Source organism: Trichoplusia ni, chromosome 9 (assembly GCF_003590095.1).
Source record: "Trichoplusia ni isolate ovarian cell line Hi5 chromosome 9, tn1, whole genome shotgun sequence".
Lineage (NCBI taxonomy): Eukaryota > Metazoa > Arthropoda > Insecta > Lepidoptera > Noctuidae > Trichoplusia > Trichoplusia ni.
This window is the reverse complement of record NC_039486.1, coordinates 15,434,174-15,460,498: the sequence shown is the minus strand read 5'-3', so window position 1 is coordinate 15,460,498 and position 26,325 is coordinate 15,434,174. Positions and strand designations below refer to the sequence as shown.

At 43.8% G+C, this 26,325-nt stretch overlaps 3 protein-coding genes across 5 annotated transcripts; 2 read left to right on the top strand and 1 right to left on the bottom strand.

The window, feature by feature from the left end:
* Positions 1 to 384: 384 nt before the first annotated feature.
* On the top strand, positions 385 to 12,066 carry LOC113497206 (vegetative cell wall protein gp1). Of its 3 annotated transcripts, XM_026876633.1 has the most exons (12): positions 385 to 411; positions 511 to 677; positions 6,267 to 6,490; positions 7,380 to 7,916; positions 8,270 to 8,439; positions 8,557 to 8,645; positions 8,985 to 9,202; positions 9,269 to 9,362; positions 9,884 to 10,012; positions 10,585 to 10,679; positions 10,797 to 11,009; positions 11,374 to 12,066. In XM_026876633.1, exons 4-12 carry the CDS (start codon positions 7,674 to 7,676, stop codon positions 11,713 to 11,715), a joined length of 1,593 nt encoding a protein of 530 aa, XP_026732434.1. In that variant the 5' UTR covers positions 385 to 411; positions 511 to 677; positions 6,267 to 6,490; positions 7,380 to 7,673; the 3' UTR covers positions 11,716 to 12,066. The 3 variants fall into 3 exon arrangements, with proteins under 3 accessions (XP_026732434.1, XP_026732435.1, XP_026732433.1); XM_026876634.1 differs by lacking the exons at positions 385 to 411; positions 511 to 677 and adding an exon at positions 3,315 to 5,786 and having other exon boundaries at positions 6,267 to 6,330; positions 7,519 to 7,916; XM_026876632.1 differs by lacking the exons at positions 385 to 411; positions 511 to 677 and having other exon boundaries at positions 6,058 to 6,330; positions 7,519 to 7,916.
* A 3,430-nt stretch (positions 12,067 to 15,496) lies between these two features.
* LOC113497205 (blastoderm-specific protein 25D-like) lies at positions 15,497 to 21,596 on the bottom strand. Its single transcript, XM_026876631.1, has 3 exons — positions 19,621 to 21,596; positions 16,709 to 17,046; positions 15,497 to 16,638 (listed from the first exon to the last, which is right to left on the bottom strand). The coding sequence occupies exons 1-3, from the start codon at positions 21,313 to 21,315 to the stop codon at positions 16,113 to 16,115; spliced, it is 2,559 nt and encodes an 852-aa protein (XP_026732432.1). The 5' UTR covers positions 21,316 to 21,596; the 3' UTR covers positions 15,497 to 16,112.
* Positions 21,597 to 22,586: 990 nt separating this feature from the next.
* Positions 22,587 to 26,020, top strand: LOC113497363 (chitinase-3-like protein 1). Its single transcript, XM_026876901.1, has 2 exons — positions 22,587 to 22,913; positions 22,993 to 26,020. Exon 2 carries the CDS (start codon positions 23,023 to 23,025, stop codon positions 24,397 to 24,399), a length of 1,377 nt encoding a protein of 458 aa, XP_026732702.1. The 5' UTR covers positions 22,587 to 22,913; positions 22,993 to 23,022; the 3' UTR covers positions 24,400 to 26,020.
* The last annotated feature ends 305 nt before the right edge of the window (positions 26,021 to 26,325 follow it).

Below are 26,325 nucleotides of genomic sequence, written 5' to 3'. Positions count from 1 at the left end.
GCGGTCACTGCCCTCCGAGAAGCTCAGCCGGTTGGCGGAACCACCTTACAGTCTTACAATGACTAAGACCACCAGACCACAAACTACTTGTGCTTGACGAACACTTTAACACTTCACCATTCGATTCAGCAAAACATACTGACATGCGTATGCGTTTAGTTTAGAACAGCGTAACGAGCGGTAACACACGGTTGCGCCAGAAGCCACGCGACTCGCGAGCTTCGACTGTGTAGTTTGGACCGTCCAATTCAACTGCACGCCAAGATCAGCCGAGTGGCGAGTAGCGGTGCGCGGGGCCCGGCGCGCGGGGCGCGACCGCGACGCCCCGCGCCTCCCCGCGCGCCGCCGCTCAGCTGATACGGGCCCCACTCGCGGCTCCGACACATTACTACATTAGTCATTCACATTTCTGTCAGATCTTGTCTGTTAACTTCTAAAAAACAATCCAGGCCGAATACAAAAAATCATGACTCGGATATAATGTTTACTTTTTTCTTTATATTTAAACAGGTGACGCAAGCATTAATATTTGTACACCTACGCGTATTACCTATCATGTTTCAGCATAGCCCAGCGCCTTCTGAGGACGCTGCGCCGTCCACTAATGATATAACTAGGGATCTGTCCGCGCTACTTTTTCCTCGCCTGAAGTGACAGAACTAGCTGGAGATTGACTGGTAATGTATCGAGCTTGTGTAGCGCAATTCAAAGACTGGTTTTATTTGTAATGTATCATTCGCGTGCTCAACTCAGCTGTCGGTTTTCTCGCGAACCCTTATTCCCTTTGAGTGTTACTTTACAAATCAGTGAAGTCAATCCACCTCATTTCTAAATAACTTATGATTATCACTAATTGAAAATGCAATGGGACCACGACAGAACCATTTTATAAATAGACATTTTTCTTTTTCAAATAACAGTAGATTACTAAAATTAATGAAGTACACACAACCTTTACGCCTGAAATTATGGGTTTAAATGATACATTACAGACACACGTTACAAGTCAGTCGAAAATTCGCCGTATTGAAACAAGATCGCTTCGAATATAATGCTACATTATGTACACCAAAATGATACAAGTTAATCTCGCCCTTAGGAACACGTACTCAGAAGCATTAGCAATGTAGAATCCAAGCTCAATCGGCATCGAGTCAACATTTATAAAGAATCGTTTAATCTAATACGGAGCCCCAAAATATGTTTGCACCTTTTGTCTTTAAATGAGTGAGCTTTGAGTAAGAGGAATCTTAATTTATTCGCATACAAACCCGGTCTGATGTAATTAGACGTAAAAAGTACCTATTTTATATGTATGTATAAAAATACCCTACACGCCAAACCCACTGTGAACAAGGTGTCGCAGGTTTCATCCCCACGCAGGACAAACTGTATTTGTGTGATCTAGGAATGCTTGCACTGAGTCTTAAACATTAACATTATGAAACCTTGCAATTATAAATGCGAACAACATCACATAAATTGTTCTGAACCCAAAGTAAGTTGCTAAAGCACTTGTGTTATGGAATTCAGATATAACAAAGGTACCACATACACCCAGACCCGAGACAATGCAGAAATGTGATTTTTTATATGACCCGACCGGGGTCGAACCCGGGACCTCAGAGCTAGCGACACCTTGTAACCGGGTGCGTACGCCACTCGACCACGGAGGTCGTCAAAAGTCGAGTCTGACTCAAACACCTTGCGATACAAATATTTTTGAGGCATAAAGTGTATGAAACGTTTTAAAAAATAAAATAGAAAGAAATAACTTCTTATAATAACTATCGTGAGACTGATTCATTATTAAATGATGTAACGGTTTATTCACGCGTATTTATCGGGTAGGCTGACCGGCGGGGTCGCGAGTCGAACTGCTCAACTCGAGTAGATTAAGGACTCCGGTTGGGTCCGAAACTAGTCGGGCTACCCCGATAAAGACGCGTGAGTAAACTGTTACATCATTTAATAATAACTTCTTACTCCTGTTGGCCACAGTAATTCAGTCAACATGCACGCTAAGTTTATTTCAAAATAAGAAAAAGTACAAATATAGCTCTGGAAATGAATGGGCAATTCATTTGTCGAGCTTCAACGATCACGTACTAGTATGGAATTTTATTTGAACTAGTTAAAGAAGTCGTATAGTATTTGTACATAGGCGACCATCTTTCTTTTAGAAGATAACTTCGCTATTTACAGTAAATATGCTTAGCGAGCCATAACTCTCTTAGGATCCCATAACTCTCAAATACCTTCATGAAATCAGAGGGTCTAACACCACTTCTAAAGGACTTAAAGTGCCAAGGCCAAGGCCTGCCCTCCAGGGCGCACGGGCGGGGGCGACCGAATTACTGCCATATTTGTGAGGTAGCTAGTGTGTGTTGGTAAGTTATAACTTATACGTTAAGTTTTCTACAAATCGCCGACAATCCCGCGAAAGTTCACTAACGCAGCAATAAGATACCCTTTCTTAGAATCGTTGGAATTAAGATTTAAAAACAAATTACTTAAAAATCTAGGATTCTGACAACGGAAGTGGAAATAGTCTGTTTGTCTGTCGGCTGTCTGGTTGTAGAGTCCACCCCGCCGCGCGCTGCAACCGCGCGTCTTAGAATTTACGGCTACCGGATTACAACTAATCTACTTGTGATATCGACACATTCGTAGTTGCAATTCGATTTGGTGGTGGTGGAGTCACGTAAACCACAGCGGGCGTGCCGAGCCCCAGCAAAGCGAGAGTAGCAACTGCGAGGCGCTTGCCCTGCACCGGGCTACACCTAGGGAGCGCGCGGGGCGACCCGGCCGGGCTGCCGCATCGAGCCAGAGCCGTATGAATACTATGAAGACTCTAAATGTTGTGAGATATACCTTAAATAAGTTTGACTACCGCGACATAATAGCGAGTCGACAGTACTTATATATTGCTTTGGAAAAATGTTGACAATGTCATAATTACTTCGAGCAGCGTTTGCATACTCACGTAACTAGAACACAACAAACGGTTTGGGCTTCGATGGCAGCGCGGCGATGTCATAGGAAGCGTTGAGGTGAGATGTATGAACTGGGCTAGGTCGAGCCGTGGAGCGGGCGACCGCGAGAACAAAGCGAGTCGTGCGACGTCGCCCGCCCGGGCTCAACCGCGGTACTCACGCCGCTCCTGAACTTGAAGAACAGCGACATGAAGGCGGCGCGTCGGGCTGCGGCCGGGTCGCGCCGACACTGCCGCGCCGCCACGCAGCCGCGCCCGCCGCCGACCGCCGCGCACCTCTACCAAACACGCATCCGCCATCAGAAGGCCTACTCCGATATATTAGGTTCGGGTTAAAATTGTTATGGTTCGAGGCACTTCTTCAATCTTGACGGATCGTCAAGATATTGCGGAGCTGTTTAGCTGCAACTACCACAGCGCGCATTGGCCGTTAGAATTATACGGGGGTACCACACGATCTCTGGGTACGCGGCAATAATCCGTATATAAACGTTGCTGGAAATTTTGAGCAAGAATCTTGGCTCAGCTCTAAACATGCCAACAACAACAATATCGTCGTAAATGTAAGTGAGCAGGCGGCCAAATATTTGACTTGGCTGGCGGTAACCTGCCCCGTGCTTTCACTTGCCGCTTGGGAAAAGCATTTTTCTTTACGTCCAAGGACGACAAAACGACCTGCGATCACCGTAAGTCCGAATTTTCGGGTGGCAGGGAATGCACCCTGGAACCTGATAAGCTGACAGCCCAAGCCCCCTCTAACGAGCGAGCGATCCTGTGACTCTAGGTCTCGGGGCCCGCGGTGTTTTCGGATATTGTTGGTTGATGTAATATGCGTTACATCACGGAAAAAAGGGGTGAAGCTTTCCATTCAGTTCGCAAATCAATAACAACATTGGTTTATATAGAACCATCACAATAACAAACAATGCACCTCATATCTTTTCACCAGGGTACGGACCTCCCTGAAGGGGTTACCTATTATAAGGCCAAAAAAGTTTGATCGAATGTGAGTACTTCTAAGTCCCGTCCTTAGTCATTATTATAAACTGCAGGGGTCCCAACTAGTACCAAGTTGCTACTTTTTTCCGTCACGGCCCCTAGGCTGCAGGGTTTGGGCTGCGTTTTAATTGCAAGCATATTGTTAGAACATTCCCCACCGCACATTCGGTTGACCTCAGCCTCAGGCTCAGCTGCGGCAGCAGACCTTCCAACTCCTCAAGTAGTGGGCCGTACTACCCCTCCGCGCCATACATACAACAAATTTACATTATTATAAAGCGGTACAACAAAATTTTAGCAAAAAAAAAAATCTGTCGCCTACTTACGAATGTACCTGACTCGACACTATTTGATGAGCAGTATAGGAAGCTTGAATGTTTGAGACAAGTGCAGCAGCACTAGTGACCCTTCTGTGGCTCGCTGTTGTGAGGGCAGAGAGCGCGCAGGCGGAGGGCGAGCCTCGAGCGCGCCTGCGCCCCGCCCGGCACCGGCTCGCAGCCTCCGGAGCGGCGCGGCCCGTGACCTGCCATGAATCGCCACTGAGAAAACTTTGAGCTTACAATGACCTTCTCATTTCTAGACTGATAATAAACATTGTACCTGTACATTACCTGGTACTGAAACTCAGTCAGAAGTATTTGATAAATATTGTAGTTATGTATATGCGCCGACCGCGACATGTATATCTGTAACCGTGACAGTGCTATCGGTGTCTTCGTACATGGCTTCATATGTACGAAGACACTGATAGCACTGTCAATGGGACGACTAAGACTTGTTATGAGGGACTGCAGTGCTAAAGTGGGATTACTCAACAAAACAGTGCGAATCTTCGGACCTCATGGCTTGGGACAGAGTAATCACAGAAGAGAACGCTGGTCAATTTCCTTCAATAGTCCAATCTCAAGGGTTCAATAAACTCATTCTATAAAAACGGGAAATGTCCAGCAACGAGAGCTATTTTCGACTTCCACTACCTCAGACCATCACCCTATACTTATATTAGTACTTGAAAATCAATTCCGCTTTTTAAAACTATGAAGCGACGTCAACCAGAGGACTAATACTTACTTTAAGAGGATTTAACAAAAAGCGGAATCGAATATTTGCGGTCAGCTGTTATTGAGGTAGCTATGCACGGATAGCCGAGAGGTTAAAGTTACCACGCCAAACCTAGTGATCCACAAATGCTTATCCTGAGTCTGGGCGCCTGAAACCCCCGCGAGGGATTAACTTCTAAACTGCGAGAGGCGTTTTTTTTTAAACACCTTGAAAGTAATTTTATCATAATCAAATTTCATTTATTCAAAACTATCTGTTGCCTGGTACTCCGTCCGCGTGTTCCTGTTGTAATAGTTCCTGTTTTCCCCCTTAAAAACGAAATACCCAAGAACCGAAGTGCTCGTATTTAATTATATTACATAAACAATATTTTAGCCAAATATCAAAGTCATTCCAAAAAAGTGTACACTTGACAACCCTTTTTCCAGTTAAAAAGCTTTCATGCTCAGACTATTGGGTTCAGTAGTTTTGTCGTGAATGTGAGACGGAGTAGTACTAAAAAAACTTAAAATACGATTGTAAACAGCACCACCTATCGGCCGCCCGTTAAAGCTTCCTCAGTGTTAAAAATACTACCTGTGTAACAATTAAATTAAATGTGAACACGGTCCAGCCAAGTTCAAGCAAGAGAACTGGCATGGTACTACCGGATAGCTACACTGGGGCAAGCTGGGAGGCTTGCACCTGGCCCTGACCTCAAAGGAGCTTGCTGATAACAATCATAATATTTGTGAGAAAGTTACAAAAAAAGGAGATGGAAATGGCGGATCTGGGCCCCGATTCTGCTATTTTACAATGGCCGCTGAATGAATGGCAATTGGATTAAATTTACTATTATTCCTATTCTCTTAAGCATTTTGCCAATACAAGAATTGGAAGTTAATTGTATTGACCTTGAGTATACCGTCCTGCACTGAATTTCTAATTATTGTGTAGATTTTTTTTTAAGAGAATACGAAAATTGACATTTTAAGCGAAATTTCATTCATTCATCGGTCGCTGTAAATAGCAGAATTGGGGCCCTGGTCAAGATTTCGGAAAAGTAATTTTATCCCAGCGTAAAAACTGCGCTTGCTATTTTTCTTGCCCAGCCTTGTAAGACCTGCTCAATGGAATGATCATTCAGCACATTACGTCTGGTCAACCAAAATATGGTCGATGAATGAATGGAAATAGGATTGACACTCTTCGTATTTTTTTATTAATTCAGTTGGGGAATTGGGAAACTGGAGCCGGAACTCTGTCTTGCTGGTCGGCTGCTCGAGACCTGAGAGGTTTGTTGACGCTAGAAAATTCATGGGTGTTTTAATTAAACATTATATGCACGCATCAAAAAAGTCTAAGCAACTGGTAGAGTTCAGAACGTTTTTGTAAATATTTACATAACTTAAACACTTCAATAACTATTACTATCCTACATAAAATATTATAAAGGTGAATGTAATTTTGTTTGTTACGCTTTCACGCAAAAAATACTTAACCGATAATCATGAAACTTCGCACACATGTCCTTGGATGGATTAGAAGTAACGTAGGGTTGTTTTACTAAACGGAAACAGGATTATGCTTTACAGCGATATATTAGTATTTAGTTATTTACTAACATTATATAACTATTGATAGGCATTTAGGTAATTGTTCATGAGATCAGCTTGGGTACAGACGGAGGTGCCTCAGTTATAAGTTACTTTCTTTGAGTACAGAACTCTAAGACCGAGCAGTATTCATTTAAATAAAATTATAAATCAAACTGTACATAAAGTCGAATCTTTCCTATTGCCTGTCACTCTTTGGACAGTTTAACAACCTGACAAAAGCTTTTGCTAAGAAAGGACACCATACAGTTTATAATATATTTTTTTAGTACAAGTGATAACATTAATCCTATTTGAAGGACAAAAGATATTATAAGATGTTAGTTTTATTCACTTTATATGTATATACTCTGAAAAAACATCGTTTTAGTGGAAATTAGTCCAACAATCCCTACTAATATTATAAATGCGAAAGTAAGTAACTCTGTCTGTTTGTCTGTTACGTCTAAACCGGAACTGATTTTAATGAAATTTGGTACAGAGATAGAGTTGACCTTAAGAAAGAACATAGGATAGTTTTTAACCCGGACTTTTGAAGAGTTCTCACAGAAACGCGATATAACCGACCTCGACGCGGGCGTAGCCGCGGGCGAAAAGCTAGTTATATAAATAAGGTCGTAAATAAGTAATTAATGTAATTATCTTGTCATTCCGTATAGTTTTAAGTAGTTTTCTGATGAACAAGATTGTGTTGTTTGAATGCAAATGTGTATTTTTTATTGTTGAAGTTTGCCACATCGTGCAAAGGTTCATATCGTAGGTCGAGGTCGGGCTCGCAGTGCGCAAGCGCGGAGTTATCGATCGTCGACGAGCAGGCCGCCACGCGTCGCACAATCTGCAGCCGCTAATGTAACCGTAAACAATTAGTGAGCTGAGCAGTGAGGAACCTGGACAGCCGCACGTCGCACCCCGGCGACGCGAGCAGCCGGCAGCTGCATGTACATGGCCGCGCGCACCGCTAGCGCCGCGCCTCCCCAGCCCCGAGCGAGAGCTAGAGCGAGCGCGGCCAGCCAGCCGCGGGCATGCGGGCGCGAGCCTGGTCCTGGTGGGCGGCGCTGCTGCTGGGCGCGGTGGGCGCGCGCGAGCTGGACCCCGCCGCGTGTGCGCCGCGCTTCGATGTACAGCACGATAAGATTATCCGCACGGAGGAGTCGCGCGAGATGGGCGCGCGGTACCTCTCCGAGCTGGACGTGGGCGCGCGCCACGAGTGCCTGCGCCTGTGCTGCGAGACGGACTCCTGCGACGTGTTCGTCTACGAGGAGAAGGTCGGTCTCCGCTGGTTCCCGCTGTTAACGGTAGCTGTACAGTACCGACAGCTTATCCGCTAGTCGGATGACGTCTAAAGAATCGCTGAGTGTTTCGTTAATTCTGCGGCGTAGTACGTGTGAGGTACAATCGTACAATCCGCTAGTCTGCAGCCAAACCTTTTGTCTTCTATAAGTCGGACGCACAAAATAGTACTGACTAGCTACGACGAGCTAAGTATATGATTTTAAATGACACCAACAACTGCCAACAACCTACTAGTTATCAGATTTCATTCTAATTGTGTCAGAGTGCTATGTTCCTTAAGCCGTACCGACGAAATCATACGTTAGTGTCGTTGTGTTGTGTACAGGGCCCCGGTAGCTGCTACCTGTTCAACTGCGGGCCACCCGAGGACTTCCGTTGTAAATTTACGGCGCACAGTAACTTCAGCAGTGGCGTGCTGGCCATCAGCCGCCGGCTGGCCGAGCTGCAGGACCAGGAGCGCCTCGCACACCACGAGCAGGAGCTTGCCAACTTAAGGTGAGCTTCCAGCTGACTAGTGACTCGTATAGATCAGTAAATAAGTTCCATTAGGAACTAAGGTCTAGCCCTTAGTTACATGCTTGCCGGGCAGCGCTGAGACCTCGCGTGTTGCAGGAGCGGCACCAGCAGCACGGCCAGCACGAGCGCGGCCAGCACGGCGCCGCCGCGCCGCACGCCCCCGCCGCCCGCGCCCCCCACTCCCCGTGAGTACACTACTGGTCCGCAAACCACAAACAAGGAACGCGTCAACTGACTTACCTATCTTCTTATATGATTGCATGCATTGATCCATTGCAATAAACAAACATATTTTTTTTTCTCAGTACGTTACAAATGTATAAATCTGATGTCCTAATCGGCACCCCTTATAATTCGATCTGCAAATCTCACGCTCACACTCTATACGTAAGTACATGAACACTCCGGCGAATTTTACGATCGATGCTAAGAAATATTCGCAAACCCGGGCATAATGTGTAAGGGATAACGACTCTTATGCTAACCGGCACGAGGTGGTTATATGTTGGGTATCGGCATTACAGCATCCCGATGTAGCCGCTACCAGTTCGAGTGTAGACGCGGCGGCGAATGCATCGCGGTGTACAACGCGTGCGACGGCGTAGCGCAGTGCGCGGACGGCAGCGACGAGGCGCCCGAGCTGGGCTGCCCGGCAGCAGCGCGCGCCCCCGCGCCCCCGCCGCCGGAGCGTGCGCCCGCGCCCCCACCCTCCACACCGCGCGCCACTGCGCCGCCCGCACAGGTACGCTGCCGGGACCCGGCGCGCTCGCCCCGCGTCTGCAGCCACTAACCCCGAGTGTGTGTACAGGACAGCGCGGAGGCGGCTGTGGCCGACGTGCTACCGCCTGACGAACGATGGCCGCACCGACTCACGCAGGCGCAGCCGCAACACCGCTACAATGGTAACATCTCCAGCTCCCTCTATCTATTATTATGACCATGGTTAATAAAAAAATACATATATTCTTCCACCACTTAGCTTAGGATAAGCGAAACACGAAAAAGTGGTCATTGATGCTTGCAGTCCGTGAATCGTGACTGAGGTAATCTAACTGTGATTATTTTGGGAAGGTTAATAATAAAAACAGCCCATAAATGACCCACTGCTGGGCAGAGGCCTGTTCCTATACAGAGAAGGTTTGGGCATCAATCACCACGGTCACTCTGGGTTATTTCAGATTTCATTATTTTGAAGCCATCACAATGTTTTTCTTTACTGTTTGTCAGTGTGGTGATTTCTTAGAATAATTAAGAAAGTATAAATAACTTGGAACAATGGTACTTCGCATGTGTTGGAAACGAACCCGTACCTCGTGCATTCAAATCCATGCATAGACGCACAAGGCCACCACGACCCCACAAAGTTAGGTTAGCTATTCATTAGTTACCTACCATAAAAATGTACTCAAACTCATGTTCCCAGAGGCTCCGGCCAGCTCGCACATCTTCAGCCACAAGGGCGGGCTGCTGCAGGAGCCCGAGGCGGGGGCACAGTTCCCCCCCTTCGAGCCGCCCTGGCCGCGCCGCCCCTGGCCGCAGCAGCAGCCCACTGGTAAACTACAGTGTACAGTACCTACACTGGTAGTACATTTATCATATAGGCAGCTCTTGCCAGCTGTTTTAATGTTATAATGATATCAAATACATACGAATAACATTGAATACATACGTACACTTTGATGGTGTATAGAAGGTAAACTTCTTAGTCCAGCCAAATACTTTTTGCCAGTGCTTCTCAGCGTACCTGTTTATATTAGCGCATATGCGATGATGAGATCTGAAGAATTAGGTATACGGTTTACTTTACCTATACATATGTTGCAGACGACTAATAACTACTTATAAAAAAATATCAAAATATTAGTACTTTCGTAGTTTTACCAATTTGAAAGGTGAACAACAGTCTTCAAAGTGTTGCCCGACCGACATTCGAGCTTGAACTGAAAAAAAAATATTTCAAATGTTTTAGCCGAAAATGAATTCAATCTTGTAATTACGAAATACAAAGCCAATGATCTACTCCAACGGCTATTTTAGTTGCTTGTCACTGGGAAGAAATACCTGTAAGTAGAATAAGTAGGTACATGTGAATGTCAGAATGTAATCACGTTTGTTCGGCGTCAGGTCTGGAGAGCATGTCGGGCGAGCGCGGCTGGGGCGGCGCCTACTGGCCGGAGCCGGACCCGCGCCGCGCCTGGCCCGTGCCGCGCCCCGACCAGGTACCTCGCGCTGGCCAACGCGCCTACTAGTCCTCTTCTTAGTATTTCTCACTTTCAGTACGGTGCAGGGCACAGTATGAAAACAACACCTTTTCATCATATTTATTGTGAAATTAGCAGATACCGGTCTACGTGCCCCCAAAGACGATGCCCGAGATTCCAGTAATGTACACGAGTCAGCAGCAGACACTTCGCGACAGTCCTAAGAAGGGATTCGAACTGATGAAGAAGGAAGGTACGGAGCATCCTCGCGCGGCGGAGGCGGCGCTGCCGGAGGACAAGGCCGCGCCCGCCGCGCCCACCGCCGCCGCCAAGCCTGCTGCCGACCAGGTGAGCCAGGCCCCACGCTCATTACAGATTACTGCCACTCGTACGTGTACTCACCTGCCTTAACACACACTAACAGGCCTAGTTGCTGTCAATGATAAAATAAAATCATTTTCAAATAAGCAGTAGGTGATAAGGATACAACGCAACGCAAAATAATATTAAAACTCTGATTACTCGATACTTTGCAGAAGAAAAAGACATCAATAGTGACTTGTGACACACCTCACTCACGTGATGAGAATGAAGCTGGCCGAGGGAACTGTAATAAAACCGTGCCGACTTGTAAACTTTTAATATTATATTTTCTACTTCTTGTCATTAAGTTCTTGAAAAGTAAATGCCTAACTATATCCGTGTTATCCAGAACGTGCAGGTAAACAAGCCTGCGGAAAACTTGGACAGGAAGAGTCTGGAAGCGGCCCACGAGCACTACCGCGCCAGCGACGAGCAGGAGGGGCTCAGCGAGCACCCGCCCGCCGCCATGATGCTGCTCGTCATAGGTGAGCATGCGGGGCAGCAGGCTGCAGGGGGCAGCAGGGGCAGTGCGGGCAGGGCTGACGCGCGGCGTGTTGCAGGGCTGGGCATGCTGACGGCCATGGCGGCGCTGCTGGTGCTGCGGCGGCGGGCGGCGCGGCGCCGGCGCGGGCGCGGCCGCTCGCCCTTCGCGCACGACGCCGACTACCTCGTCAACGGCATGTACCTGTAGCGCCTCCACACTCCATGTGTTTTTATAATGTTCAAATTAAATACATGCCTTTCGGCCGACACCATAGATAAGCGTAAGCATAAACTGTCACATATAGACTGTTGTAAAACGTACGAACACCTACAGGTATAACACCTCGTGCTGCAGGCACAAACGGCTGCGTTGGCAGGTACAGTGGTATTTCTTCTTTTCTCATGTATATTTCTATGACTATGTTTTTTGAGCAACCGGGACCTACCACACGTGCGCGGAACGCAGGTGTTCCCGTCTCCAGCGTCGTCGCCAGCGCTGTGTTTGTAAAAACAAGTTTATATTCATGTATAGTATTTCAATAAACGTTATACTGTCGTGCGTGCGTGTATTCTTCCCTTGACATCGGCATCGGAAATTAAAAACCAAGTTTGATCAACACTTTAATAATCACATTCATAGTTCAAACACAAGTATCTCGGCCTGGCCGAACTCGTGGTCTACTTATCATAATTATTAGCGTCAACGTCACAATAAGTTGTTCGCACACACAATGTCAATTGTATTACTCATTGGCGCATCAGTGCCCAATTACGAGTAAACAGTGCTCACATCAGTTTATCGTTGTATATATTATAATTATTAATTACTACCCTAATTAGTTCTCAATATCTCATTTATTACAATTGATCACATAACGTAATTATATGTATATAATATGTATACATGTATATAAATTTAGGCACTGCATCAGCGAATTTATAAATTTAATTTCACCCTCACACTATCGCAAACATAGAATATAATTTTATGGAATGGAATACAACACAACCTAGGTTATCATTATATTACCAACAAACAACAGTTCTGGGAGTTCAGCTTGAATACATAATACAACAGACATGGGTTTGTACTCACACAAATAGATTACATAAGATAGTATAATAGGTCGGCCCCGGCCGCGCCGGCGAGCCTGTGACCATACACATACATCAACACAACACTGGGATAACGATATTGCACACATAAACAATGCTCAAGCATGTTGGTGACGCGCTCAACTGCTGCAAGCCGCAGGCGCCCTCGCAGGGAGACCACTTGCAGTTTTGCATCACATAAGTACGTATCATAGGTTTACGTTACTTAAAAATAAAAACAATATGATATTATTCTAAATTTTCTAGTGGCGCGCGACAAGTATGTTTCGGCTCTCACACAGCGCATTTTGATGCTTGTTTAACTAATTGACCCTCACAATAAAGTGACTAAATAAAGATAACATACTTAGTGATAATGTAAGTATAAAAACTGCGCTTTCCTTGGTTTCTCTTTTCATTTATATTGTTGAGACATTCCTTCAATTATCATTAGAACAACAAGAACATCATAAGAACAAATAACTTTGTATAAAATTTTAAAATGATTTTAATAATACTTAAAAAGTACTGGGCCAAGGTCAATTTCTAAATGGCAGCTTTTTCGCAAACAATGCTATGATATGAAATCCCGTAGTAATCGGTGCACATACATAAAAAGGCAGGCTCACATCGACTTCTTTTTAGAAGTACCAAAGACGGCACCCCTACCTGCTATATCACACGTCATTTCAATATTTATTAATTTTGTTATTACGACTCTGTGAAAATTAACCCTCGTTTATAAGCATAAGAGTTAACAATATGAATAACACTTAACAATCACAAGCTGTCGCAGCGGTCGATGGTCGGAACTGGTTTTACTCGGAGATGTGACTTCAAAGGAAGCATTTAGGAAGCGGACACAAATGTCGGCGGCGCGCGTGACGCAGACCTCAGCTGCTCAGGGTGGGTGCCCGAATTGAGGGCCATTGTGTGTCTTAGAAATATACGATACTAATGTCTATGACTCATTTTTAGATTAGCGATAAGGCCTCAGTGACTACAGCTAAATCATTAGGTATAAAACAGTGAATCAAATAACATGGTTCGGTATTCGTGGCCTTGAATGACTCTGAATGATAGAATTCGTTCCAACAGCTCTAATATCGGTTAAGTAGATCAGGAGATCATCAACAAGAACTATAAATTGTGAATGAATCATTCGTTTCAAATATAAATTTTGTTATTTACAAAACAGGTATGTTGTACAAACTTCGCATTACAACGGTTCCAATTTTAATGTTCACAAAACACGTCTGATACACAAAATATATACACTTACATACGGTTCATAATTCTTAGCTTCCTATTACTATAGAGATTCTAATGGTCTTGAAAATAGGTATAAGATTGAAGTGGCACATCCACAAGTCATGTAAGCAGGCGTGGCAGGCCTCGTCTCCGGCGGTACTCTACGCAGGCATTTACGTTTTACCGATTTTATTCATTACAAGTAAGTATCCAAAAAGTTCTTAATAGAATGCAATAAAATTCTTTCCTAGCTTTCAGGAACTTTATATATTTAGTCATTTATCTTTTGGAATCAAATGACATTTTAAAGAGAGTGCCCTTAATCACGTTATACAATATTTTTAATATTAATTGTTATAGCAACATAAATACATATTTTTTTTAAATTACCATTAACTACCAGGGTTCGTGAGATACAGCTTGGTGACCAATGATTATACAAACTCTAGACAGTAGAAACATAGTAAGCGACCGATATGTGTCAACACATCTGAATTATAATACGTACATATTATTATACGACACACCAATTGATCAACCACTCAGCCGTTTTGAAATATATTCGAATGTGACTATCCGCGTTAACTTTATTACCGGTCATAGGTTTGTTGGTGGGTGACAAATAAATTTGCAACAAACAATCCTTGCTAAAGCTCGAACATAAGTTTTAGTATCTGTTGTTATAGCAGCGCTAGTAATACATCATCTGTGAAAATACATATTAGCCGTCTCTCTATCACCGTACATAGTGCCATACGTTTGGACAGACAGCGGCCATTCAGCAATAGTGTTCCATTTTTACCCTACGGGTACGGAACCTTAATGCTAAAGCGAATGTGTTGGGGTTGTCACCGAGGTACATGTACTCTACATTATGTATAATATGATGGTCAAGGCCGCAACAGCTTATACAATAATGATAAGTGTTCGCCTTGACGATTTACATTGCTCGGGTTAGCTATTCGTATCTTAGACAGACTTAGACTCACACCTTGTCTAAATAAAAATTAACTGTAAGACTGCACGGGCTCTCGGTCAGCTGAGAGCCCGTAAAGCTAGGCAGAGTTAGCGCGCCAAGTAGACGCGCAGGCATTCGAATAATGAATTGTAATTATAATCTGTACCAGTATCATCGAGGTCATGACGAGCTCAGTGTTTATTGTTTTAAATAATATCATTATTATTAATATTTAACTCTGTACTTTATTCGCAACGCCCTTTCTGAATACGCAAGACCCGTGTCTGTTGGCCTGTTCGATATAACTTGCATGAACTTCTCGGTTTTTTTCTGTCTCCGTGTTTGAAAAATACATCTGTTTTAATATTTCGGCCAAACTCCCAAGGTCCCAAGGATCTTTACCGACCTTGGGTATGGCGATGAACGCTAAAAGATTATGTGACTTGCATTTGTTTCTCGAGGAAGAGAGTTTCATTTCTCTCTTCCTTCAGAGCTAGCGTTGCCAGGCGTCCGGATAAAGCCGGACATAGTTAGGCTTTTTGATTGCATGTCCGGCTAAAATAAACGGTGTCCGTCTTGTCCGGCTTTTGTTAGGCTTTTTACGATAAGTAAAATTATGAAGTTATTTTTTTTTAGTTAAAAATGTCTTATTTGTTCATAAATGTTTAACTATCTTGAATTTAATTTTATTGTGCAACTCAAAGAGACAAAGTTTTTATTTTAATAATCAAAAAGACCTGATTTTACATAAAAATATTGTCGTACCTAAATCCTCAATAATATAGGGTGTCCGGCTTTTTAACCAAATATCCGGCCAAACTGGCTGGTCTGTCCGGCTATTAGGTTTGGCGACCTGGCAACGCTATAATACAGAGCAAACCACTAGCAGCCTACACGGTTTGGTTCGGCTCGAGAGGGGAATATTTGACTAACACACGTAGTAACTCACATACATAGGTTGTTTTTCGCAAAAAGAAAGAAATATAACAAGTTGCATTTTCAGTTGTTTGCAAACAAATTCCAATAGTAGGTACTATTAACTTTCGACAATGGGAATGTCTTAGTTTCGTGCTTTCGTAGTAGAATAACCATAGCGACCGCCGGCCGCTCGCTGTTCATGCGGTTGCATTATATCACATATAACGAAGATGAACGCGCCGAGTACAGCGCAGTACGCCGAGGAACGTGTACCGGTACTCACCAGTGGCTATGCACACCTTTATACATAGGAATAACGAGAAAAATAACAATGTAAGGCACTCTGCGTGAGCGGCGTGGGCGAGAGCAGGCGACTTACTGCGTCAGAGCGGGCGGCGATGCGCCAGCTGACAGTTCTCCACGTAGAGGTCCTTGACGAGCAGGTCGGCGGCCGCCAGACGCGCCAGCAGGCGCCGCGCCGCCGCCTCGGCCCGCGCCGTGCGCGCCCGCAGCTCGCGCGCCCCCGCGCCCCCGGCCGCGCCCCCCGCCGCGCCCCGCAGCTCGTCCAGGCGCCGCTCGAGGTCGGCGGCGCGCGCGCTGGCCCGCGCCAGCTCGGCGGCGCGCGCGCCCAGCTCGCGCTCCGAGTCCCGGCGGTAGCGCGCGAACTCCTCCTCCAGGTCGGTGAACTGCGCCTCGAGGCTGTGGCGCTCGTCGATGGTAGGCAGCGCGGGCGCGGCCGAGAATTGCCGCTCGTACTCGCCGATCTTGGCGACGAGCTCGGCGAGCCGCTCGTCCCCGAGCCGCTGCTCCTCGGCGAACATGTCGCGCTCCTCCTCCAGCTTGCCGCTCCAGTACTCTTCGCACTTGTCGTACTCCGCCTTCATTTGCTCGAGGCTAGTTTCGAGGTCCCTGAAAAAGTCACCCGAGCAATCAAGTTTATTGCCAGTGCGCCGTAAGCTACAGTAAGACGTATACTAACTTGACAAGGCCCGTAAGTTTCTGTTTTTCTTCGTCATGCTTTTGTTGAGATTGTATGATTTCTGCCCGCAGCGTGTCGGCGTGGTCGGCGTCGGCAGTCTGCGCGGCGGCGTCGGCGGCGGCGGGAGGCGCCTGCGCGGTGATCACGGCCTCGCTGAGCTCTCGCACGCGCTCCTGCACGAGCCGCACACTGTCGCCCACCGTTGTACACGATGGGCATGTCTGCTCTCCGGGACACGCCAGATTCTGTATGCTGCTAAAAATCTCTCTAAGCTTTGTCACAGCTTCCACATGACCAACAATCCTTTGGTCAATGCTCACAGGAGACGAATCACAGTCCTGAAACAAACCCCGAACTTGTTAATTCGACAACGTTGTCATCGAACTACAGCATTTATGTTCTGAACTAAGTATAACCTCCAGACAACATAGGGACTCACCTCAAAAAATAATTATTTTATTTATGTCTTTTTAGTTAAGAAAGATTACGTAACCGGATTATTTATTATTTATTTATCGTTCCATTTAATACTAAAAATGCAAGTTATGTACATACTTAGAATCAGTGTTTAAAATCCTTCATTTTGATACCCCACTTCATATGCCTGGTAGATTTATTTTTATTTCCTCACATTATGGCTTCAAACAGCCGCTATATTGTTTGTTTTTTTTATATATTTCACCTACCTAAGAAAACTCGGGCTATTAAGACAAATCTAACGATACCTCAAATGTGAAAATCCATTCAACGGTTCTAGAGATACAAGGTAATAAAGAATATTACATACATACAAGATACGCGCTAAACACATAACCCTCCTGGCAGTCGGGTAAAAAAGGGGACAAGTGCGAGTTGAACTCGCGTGACGAGGGTTCCGTGCGATGTTACCTATCATGTTTTTATGTTAAAAATATGTTCTCCCACACATTCCACCTGCAAATGTAAGTTGGTACGCACAATATTGAGTGATTTACCATGTTATTTTAATATCATGGACTTCTTATAGGTTTTCCTATAATCTATAAGGAGAAAACGAATTCCTGTATTTTTTTCAAAATTTTAGGTTCAGTAGTTTCGGAGATAAAGGGGGGGGGGGAATGGTCAATTTTCGTCTATTTTCTTGATTAACTTGAAAACTATTTATTTTAAAATTACAAAAAAATACATTTAAGATCTTCTCAACAAGACCTTTCATTTGATATGCCAGACGATGCAGTTTTCAGATTTTTTTTTAGTTTTCCCCTGCCCCCCCAAAAATGACCCCCCATATACAGATTTCATCTGCTCACGTCACACCTCTGTGTTTGGGTCACAGGAATTGATATGTGTACCAAATTTCAACTTAATCGGTCTAATAGATTCGGAGATAACTAACTGTAAGCGACGGACGGACAGACACACGAGTGATCCTTTAAGGGTTCCGTTTTTGTATTCAGACGTACGGAACCCTAACAAGAAATATAACGTGTTTCAGATATTGTAGTTTAATTTCTATACTATTTGCAAATTTTAATGATTTGAATTGATCCTCAAAATAAATGGAATCCTTGTGATACGTTCACTGAGCTTTTGAATTATATTTTTTTCTTACACAAATGGAAAGGTCTGTTATATAAGTTAACGATATTAAATAAGCTTCATTGAAAACCTTTTTTTTTCGCCATATTATATAAAAATTAACTTTGAATCCAGTACCGAAGACGCGCCAACATCTCCTGAACTAATCCAGGCGCATGTGACGTCACAATGTTATTGTCAAGCTACGTAATAGCTGTAAACGCTGGAAATTTTAAAATTATGACGTCACAAATATGGTGGCCACTCGTGGTCCCTTTACCGGCACGTGATTTAACATGAAATTTTATGAATTTAATTCTCTTATAATTCAATGAAATATAAATTTATATTTACGTTTTTTCACGTAAAATATTAATAAAATTAATATATATTTTTTTTTACAAAATAATTTGAGCAAAATGGAATCAAATTGGCTGGCTATTTTAGGGTCAGCTTCCAGCCTCACCCAAACTTACCAACCTTCAGTCACATAGCACTACCAGGTTAAATATATTTTCAACTTGGTAGTTATTTAGCTTTTGGCTAAGCCTCACTGCACAGGGTTGATGGATCAATGGTTATGTTATATTCAGTTGTGAGTCCTGGCTTATCTTTGGCAGTCTTTGCCAGTTAAGGAAAGACACTGCATTTCTTTACTCATTATAGAAAACTACACAGTCTGGACTTTAAAAGAGGTGATAATCCCTAAGCTTGTGTACAAGTTTCTTACAGGTAGTTAGAAGCTAGAAAGTCTGACTAGTCTTACGAATGAGGATCATGTTGCCCAGGTAATTAGCTTTGTTGAGGAGGACAAATTTTTAGATGCTCCTTGTAAGCCCAGTGGCTTACTAATAACAGCGTACTGAGCAAAGCCTAATGAAATTTTTATGGTACCAAATGAAAACCATTTCAATTAAATAAAAAATTAACAAAATAGGTTTATGGAGCCTGCAATGCTGAGATAATTATGTACAAATATTTGAGAACCACCTCCTTTTTGAAGTTGGTTGAAAAGAAAATAAGTTTTTAGTCAAACATAAGTTCCCAAAATGAATATATCATGTGTTTTCATAATCTTTTATCATGTGTCAACATGTATGGAACGTGGTACTCACAGATAATAGGAAAACTAGTTCAGTAGACAGTAAACCCTGAAATTATACACGCTGCATTATGGAACCTGGCTGTTATTTACACATATTTGACAGTTATAATGGGCAGTCAGAAGCCTGATAACCAGTCTGTATTAAGTATAGCTTAGCTTGTGGTGAAGGAGTTCAGTTGGAGAGTCAAGCTTTGTGACGTTCACTTAAGAAAGCAGAAAAAAAACAGCCTTTACAGTGAGGTATTCTTACCTCGCAGCGATCTTCGGTCAGCAGACAGTCAAGTTCAGCGGAGAGGTCCCCTGAGCGCGCCGAGGGGCCGGCGGGCGGGCGGCGGTCGCCGGCCTCCAGCGCGGCGCACAGCTCGTCGTTGCGGTCGCGCAGGCGCTGGTTGTCGCGGCGCAGCTCGGCCAGGCGCGCCGCCAGCTCGGCTGGCTCGGCACCGGCCGCGCGCGCCGCCGCGCCGCTCTCCAGCGCCGCGCGCAGGGCGCTCGCCAGGCGCGCCCTCTCGCGCTCGCCTTCGGCGCTGCGCTCCTCGGCGGCGGCGGCTCGCGCCTCTGCTTCGTCAGCGCTAGAGCGCAATGTAGCTATTTCAGCGCGTAGACGCGCTTCAGCTTCAGCGCGCCGCGTGATCTCTGCCTCCAGCTTAGTGCGGGCCGCCGCCGCACGCTCACGCTCTGCAGCGTTCTCAGCGGCAGCTTGACGGGCTGCCTCCATGTGTCGTGACTCGGCCCTCCGCAGACTAGCCTTTAATTCGGCCTCGATTCGCGCGTGACTCTCATCGACTTCCTGAGCTAGAACGCGAGCGTGTCTATTGGCTTCGGCGACGTCACTTCGGAGCTTGTCACGTTCGGCAGTCGTCAAATTCACACGACGTCTTGTAAGATCTAAGCGCAGACGACTAAGCGCAAGAGCAGCTGCTAATAATAGAGAACGAGCGTCACGAGGTTCTTCGACCGGTTCAGCCAAAGCACAGAGTTCATCGTCGAGAGCGCGCTCGAGCTCGGGAGGGCGCAAGGTGGCAGCACCGAATCCGAGCTCGACCAGCAGTCGGCGCGGCTGCTGCACGCCGGCGCGCTCCCACGCCTCCAGCACGAGCTCACTGGGCAGCCCGGCCGGGGCCTCGTCGTCAGCCATGTCGGCGGCGCCGTCGCTAGACGTGGACTGCACCCGCACCTCGCGAGTGGCCTCGTCTATCGTTGTCGAAAGAGATGCATTTAAACAGTCAAAAAATTCTCCAACTGTGGTTTCGGAACTTCCTGACTCTTCAAATATGCGTTCCACCAGCCGCCGGTCGATGCCATCCATTTTCAAGTTGCGACAAAGAGCGAGAGCTTCATCTCTGTCAATGCGACTGTCGTGTTCAAAAGTATCAGTAGAAGAAGGATCGCTTTGACTAACAACAAAAGCAGTGTTTTCGTCACGACTCTCCATGGCAGAGGCACTTCGTCTACACCTCATTCGTTGCCGGACTCGTTTATCCTCCGTATCGAGCCTTGAAGCAGATGAAGAGCGCGGGCTCGCAGACTCATCAACAGTTGGACCTGGGCGAACTGGTCTTGACCGGCGACCGTATTTCTTCGAACCAAAAACAAACTTGGGTGCCACCTCACGACCAGAGGAATCATCGTCACTATGGAGCGGCGGCGGGTCTGGCAGCGGCGGCGGGTCCGGAGGGGCGGGAGGCACCGGAGCAGAGCGCGTGCCGTCAGCCGCTGCTCCACCCAGCACGGCCAGCAACCCGTTGCGGAACTGCGTGAAGGTAACGCGGTCAGAGCGACGCTCAAACAGCGTGTTTACGAGGGCTGCCCCGCGGTCTTCTAGCTGCAATGCGTCGCAGAGTTCATGAACGGCTGACCTGTCTAGGGCTTCCTCGTTATCTACGTCGAAAGTTTTAAACACGGTATATAGCTGTTTTTCATAACGATTCATGGACGCTTCATCCATCTCCAGAAACTAGATCAGAGGACTATAACAACTTGAGAGCATTTAAAACGTATGACCTACATTTAACTATGATATTTATTTCGAAGGCTTAATAAATATTGCCCTAATATATCAACACAATCCGACACATTCTTAGTTTCTATTAAAGAAATAGTGTCTTGTCACTGTCAAGTGTCAAGTTAATGTCACACAGTTCGTTAACGACACTCCATGTAAGGTTTTTAAACAAGTTGTAATGTTAGACTTTTTAATAAACCTAAATATAGATGAGAATTATTTATAATATTTTTAATATCCACTTTCTTATGGTTAAGTCGATGAGGTTTTCTTTTTACCAAGCTTTTTCCCAAGCTACATCATCGACTCAATGACTTAGTAAGACAAATCGTATGAACACTGTATTTCAAAATAACTTTCCTACATAGAACATACTGAACAAGAAAAAATTAGAATATTAAAAAATACACTATCATCATGTCTAATTAAATACAAACGCACATAATTCATAACAAACTAAATTGAAATCATTATCAGACAAACATCACCCTTAAAAAAGATTGAAAGGTAAGGAGACATAAACGCAGGTCTACCTGGGTTTTAAACGAATTTCAGAAAATTAAATTCAGATTCAGGAAAAAAAAATGATTGTATTGTCATTGGATTGGTCTTCAATAAGTCTACGAAGTTTAAATGACCGTTCGAAGTTGATTAAATTCAAGTTCAAAGGAGTCGGTTACAAACATACACAACAAAAATCTAGTTTTAAACAAAAAAGACCCTTTAAAGACCTAAGATATTAAAAGTAATAAACTTATTTAATATTTTCTGTATTACATGTGCTCAAAATAAAAAATTGAATAAGCCTCCAGTTTGTTAAACATTTTCACTCGCATGTAAAGTTACTCACGAACTCTTGTATACGAAACGTAATATTCATCAACAACTATTGCACATAAATGAATACCATGAAATATTAGAAACCTTCACCCCCACTACATTTAGTCGTCACCCAGGGACCCACACGTTAACGAACACTCGGACATAATTCGAATTACATAAACAAGACCTACACATACAAAAAAAACAATCTATCAATCCGTTCTCGAGCTATGATGCAAAGACAGACAGGGGATCGATTCCGTTTATTTCAAAGTAAATGCTACAAGCCGTTTTGCAAAGAAAATACAATATATTTTTTTTCGAATTCAGAAAAAAGGTCAAAAAAACCCAGTGTTGTACAAAAAAAAACTTCACCACGTTTAACTCTCGCGTTTAAGGTTTGACGTTAGTACGTTTGACAGGACCACCGATCAGGTCAATGACGTTCCTTCCTTAGTCCTATTCGCAATTCGCATTTATAACTACCTAATGCTTGTAAATATATGTTCCGTGATCGTAATGTAGTATCGCGATTCGCGACTATCGTATCAAGTTTTGTGATAGTGCCTATTGAATTCAATTTGATAAAAACGTTATAATATATTCCACTATTTTATCATGTTTGGCATCAAAATCAATTTCATATATTTTTGATTATTTTGTTGTGTTTTTCCGTAAACACTCGCAAAACCAAGTGTGATTTTATTTACAATAATAACGTGAGTTAACACAAACCCTTCGAAATAGTTTATTATTTGAAAATAGTTAAATAACACAGTTCATTGTTTAATATTTCAGATAAGGAATTAGGAACTAAGTTCTTTATACATGATGGCGACTACATTGTGCAAAGATGAAAGTGATTTTAAGTATCGTCGGATATTAGAAAACCATAATAATTGTACTCAGTATAATAAAATGTATTGTTATCAATTTGTGCATGCAGTGATGCTGGTCATATTGTTCTTATTGTTTATACTAATAGTGCTATATGCCTTAGTTGCAATACCAAGACTACAAGGTAATATCCATACTAAACAGAGAGAAATCAGTGCAAGGCCAGTCAGCAGTGTAAATGGTGATCCTTCTAAAGTGCTTTCCTGTTACTACAACTTTCCTAGTGAGGATGGTGATCATGAGCTGATGCCTTCTGATATACACCCATACCTGTGCACACACATTAATGTTGCTTTTGCTCGGGTAGTAAATAAACAAATAAGTCTAGAGCATCATGAGTACACAAGATTACAGGAGGTTGTAAAACTGAAGCATTCAAACCCTGAGCTTAAAGTTTTGCTGTCTGTTGGTGGAGCTGGCAATGATAATGGATTTTCAGAAATGGTAATAAACCATGCTTCTAGGAAAACATTTATCAAGTCAATTAAGAATTTGTTAAGGAACTATAGCCTTGATGGCATAGATCTGGACTGGGAGTTCCCCGCTCTGCATGGAATGCAAAGCGGTGCTCGTGAACGACAACATTTCTCACAATTGCTCAGAGAGATTAGAATGGAGTTTATCAGAGAGAAGAGAGACTATGTTCTGACAATAGCAGCAGCTGCTCCACAGATCATTGTAGATGTTTCATATGATATTGATCAATTGAATCAGTATGTGGACTTTGTGAATGTCATGACTTATGATTATCATTACTACACAAAGTACACTCCTTTTACGGGTTTAAACTCTCCACTGTATCCTAGAGCATCGGAGCAGTTGTACTTAGCTACTTTGAATATCAACTACACTGTGCATATGTACTTGAGCAAAGGGCTAGATCCCAGTAAGATTGTTGTTGGAATTCCCACTTATGGACATAGCTTCACTTTAGTCAACAAAAATAATCATGGAGTAGGTAGTCCAGCGTCTGGGTTTGGTTCACTTGGAGCATTGGGTTTTGTCAGCTACCCACAGGTGTGTACTTTTATAGCAAATTTTTCAAGTGATACTACTGTACAACAGGATAGTGAGGCTAAAGTATCTTACCTATATAACTATAAGGAATGGGTGTCGTTTGAAACACCCCAGAGTGTCACGGAAAAGGCTCAATTCATAAAACAAAATAACTTGCGTGGAGGAATGATATATTCCTTAAATGCAGATGACTTTGAAGGAATATGTGAGCATGGAGATGGCCACAGCAGTAAATTTACACTGTCACTGTCAGTGAGGAATACTTTGATGAGATTTAATATTCAGAAGTAATTTGAAAAGCTACAGACAGAATTATTTTAAATCTTAAGGAAAGAAAATATAGACATGACTAAATTAATTATTTAGAAAGTTACATTGTACCTGTTTTTTCCTTGTCACATATGTTATTTTGTACATGGTGCAGGTTCTCATATTTCGTGTATTGCGACCAAACTACACTAGTTCACTAGACAGAGTACGTCGGTGGGTGGTGGCCGTGGCTTAGCTGGCCGGCCGTGGGTCGCCCACGCCGGGCGCCGGTCGCTGCGAGTGGCCGGCGGGGCGGCGGCGCTGCAGAGCGCGGCCGCAGCGGCACTGCCGCGCTCATCGGCTGCGCTTCGTGCGCCAGCTCGGTGCTCAACCAGTCAGAACCGCACGCGCCGCATACATTAAACTCATAATTAACTTTTACAGTTGTAAAAAATGTAAGAGTGTTGCCTTACTGTTTGATCAACCCAAGGGTTTCCGCTCCAACGAGTGCGCTTAGGACGGGCACTTTTCCGGTACGGTTGCAATGCAATAGACACGCGGCGACTTGATCTAGGGAGCCGGTAATGAGAACACTACTAGTGGATTTTCAACTACATATAAAAATCCTGTATCATTACGGTCATAACTTACCCAATGAGCAAAGTGTACCTTCATTGCAAAAATATTTATATTATTTAGAATTCATTTATAGTGTTGTGAACCCAATAACCTTTCGGTACATACAATAAGTACTTACTTTAATCCTTTTCGATTAAAATATTTATATGTTTTAATTGTCAATGCCGAATGAGTTTTGGGCTAAGGCCACCACACTTGGCTGGCAAAATAACGAATGAGCGAGATGAGCTCGATTCCGTTCTAGGTAGTGGCGACTCATCGCCTGCCACCTTACTATGTTTAGAAAGCTGGATGCTATAATTTTCCGGCAAAGTTTAGGAAATAAACCACAGTCCCACAAAACCCGATTATTTTTACGTTAAGTACCTTAGTAACTTTGAATTTTTCCATATCGGTTCTCTTATCGAACGGGGGTGAATTATTTCTTATAGGTTTTACAAAAATTCGTCACTTTTATATTAAAGTTCTCAACAAAGTCTTTGTATGTTGAAACTGTGTCACCGGTTACGCCTTTGAAACGGGCTGGATGACTTCCCACGAAGTTATCCCGTAAATTAAAATAGATATTTTAAGGTTAACCTAAGATACCAGACTGTGATAAGTAGATGAACCTAGTTCAATGTGATGGTTAGTTTTGTTTAAAAATGTTCATTGTTGGATTGTTATAATTCATGAGACACGAAGTAGGTTCATATGATATGTGTGTATTGATTGACGGCATAGTGATTACCTATATTGACCATAACGCTGTTTTTGTTGCACATTTTGTGATAGTAACTACCTATGCAAAGTACAAGTGAGTAGGTACCTATGTAGGTAACTTCTTTTCATTAGCCGTAGCCGTAACTGTATGAACTTCCTTCGTATCTCATACTCTACTTAACTAATAGGTCAGCACTTCAGTTGTTTTACCCACATAGGTACTTAAGTAAGCATGTGGGTAAATAGTTATTTCACCACACTACGTCTAGTATTAAAATACAGATTTTGATGTTATTGAAAAAATAAAGCGTAGTTATTAATATGATGTTAATTTATTTTTACATGATATAGCTAAGGTAGGTAATTACCTTCATACTTATCACTTTTTATTGCTTATCCATCATCCGGGATTCAAGCCCCAATTCCGTTATTTACAATGGCCGATGATTGAATTGCAATTGTATTAAATATGTCATTATTCATATTTTCCTAAGCATTTTGACAACACAATAATTGGAAATTAATTATATTGACAGTGAGTGTTTTGCCCCGAATTCCGGGGGTTTTCACCCCTTAGCATGTGATGCTATGCGTGACCACGTGCCGGACATTAACTGTGGCTGTCAA

Excerpts from the sequence above, each read along its gene's own strand:
- LOC113497205 (XM_026876631.1), bottom strand. The coding sequence starts at position 21,315 with ATGGATGAAGCGTCCATGAATCGTTATGAAAAACAGCTATATACCGTG. Across the intron at positions 17,047-19,620 it reads TGACCGAAGATCGCTGCGAG|GACTGTGATTCGTCTCCTGT; the intron begins GTAAGAATACCT and ends GGTTTGTTTCAG. Across the intron at positions 16,639-16,708 it reads AAACTTACGGGCCTTGTCAA|GGACCTCGAAACTAGCCTCG; the intron begins GTTAGTATACGT and ends TGACTTTTTCAG.
- LOC113497363 (XM_026876901.1), top strand. The coding sequence starts at position 23,023 with ATGATGGCGACTACATTGTGCAAAGATGAAAGTGATTTTAAGTATCGT.
- LOC113497206 (XM_026876633.1), top strand. The coding sequence starts at position 7,674 with ATGCGGGCGCGAGCCTGGTCCTGGTGGGCGGCGCTGCTGCTGGGCGCG. Across the intron at positions 8,646-8,984 it reads GCCCGCGCCCCCCACTCCCC|CATCCCGATGTAGCCGCTAC; the intron begins GTGAGTACACTA and ends TCGGCATTACAG. Across the intron at positions 9,203-9,268 it reads CCACTGCGCCGCCCGCACAG|GACAGCGCGGAGGCGGCTGT; the intron begins GTACGCTGCCGG and ends GTGTGTGTACAG.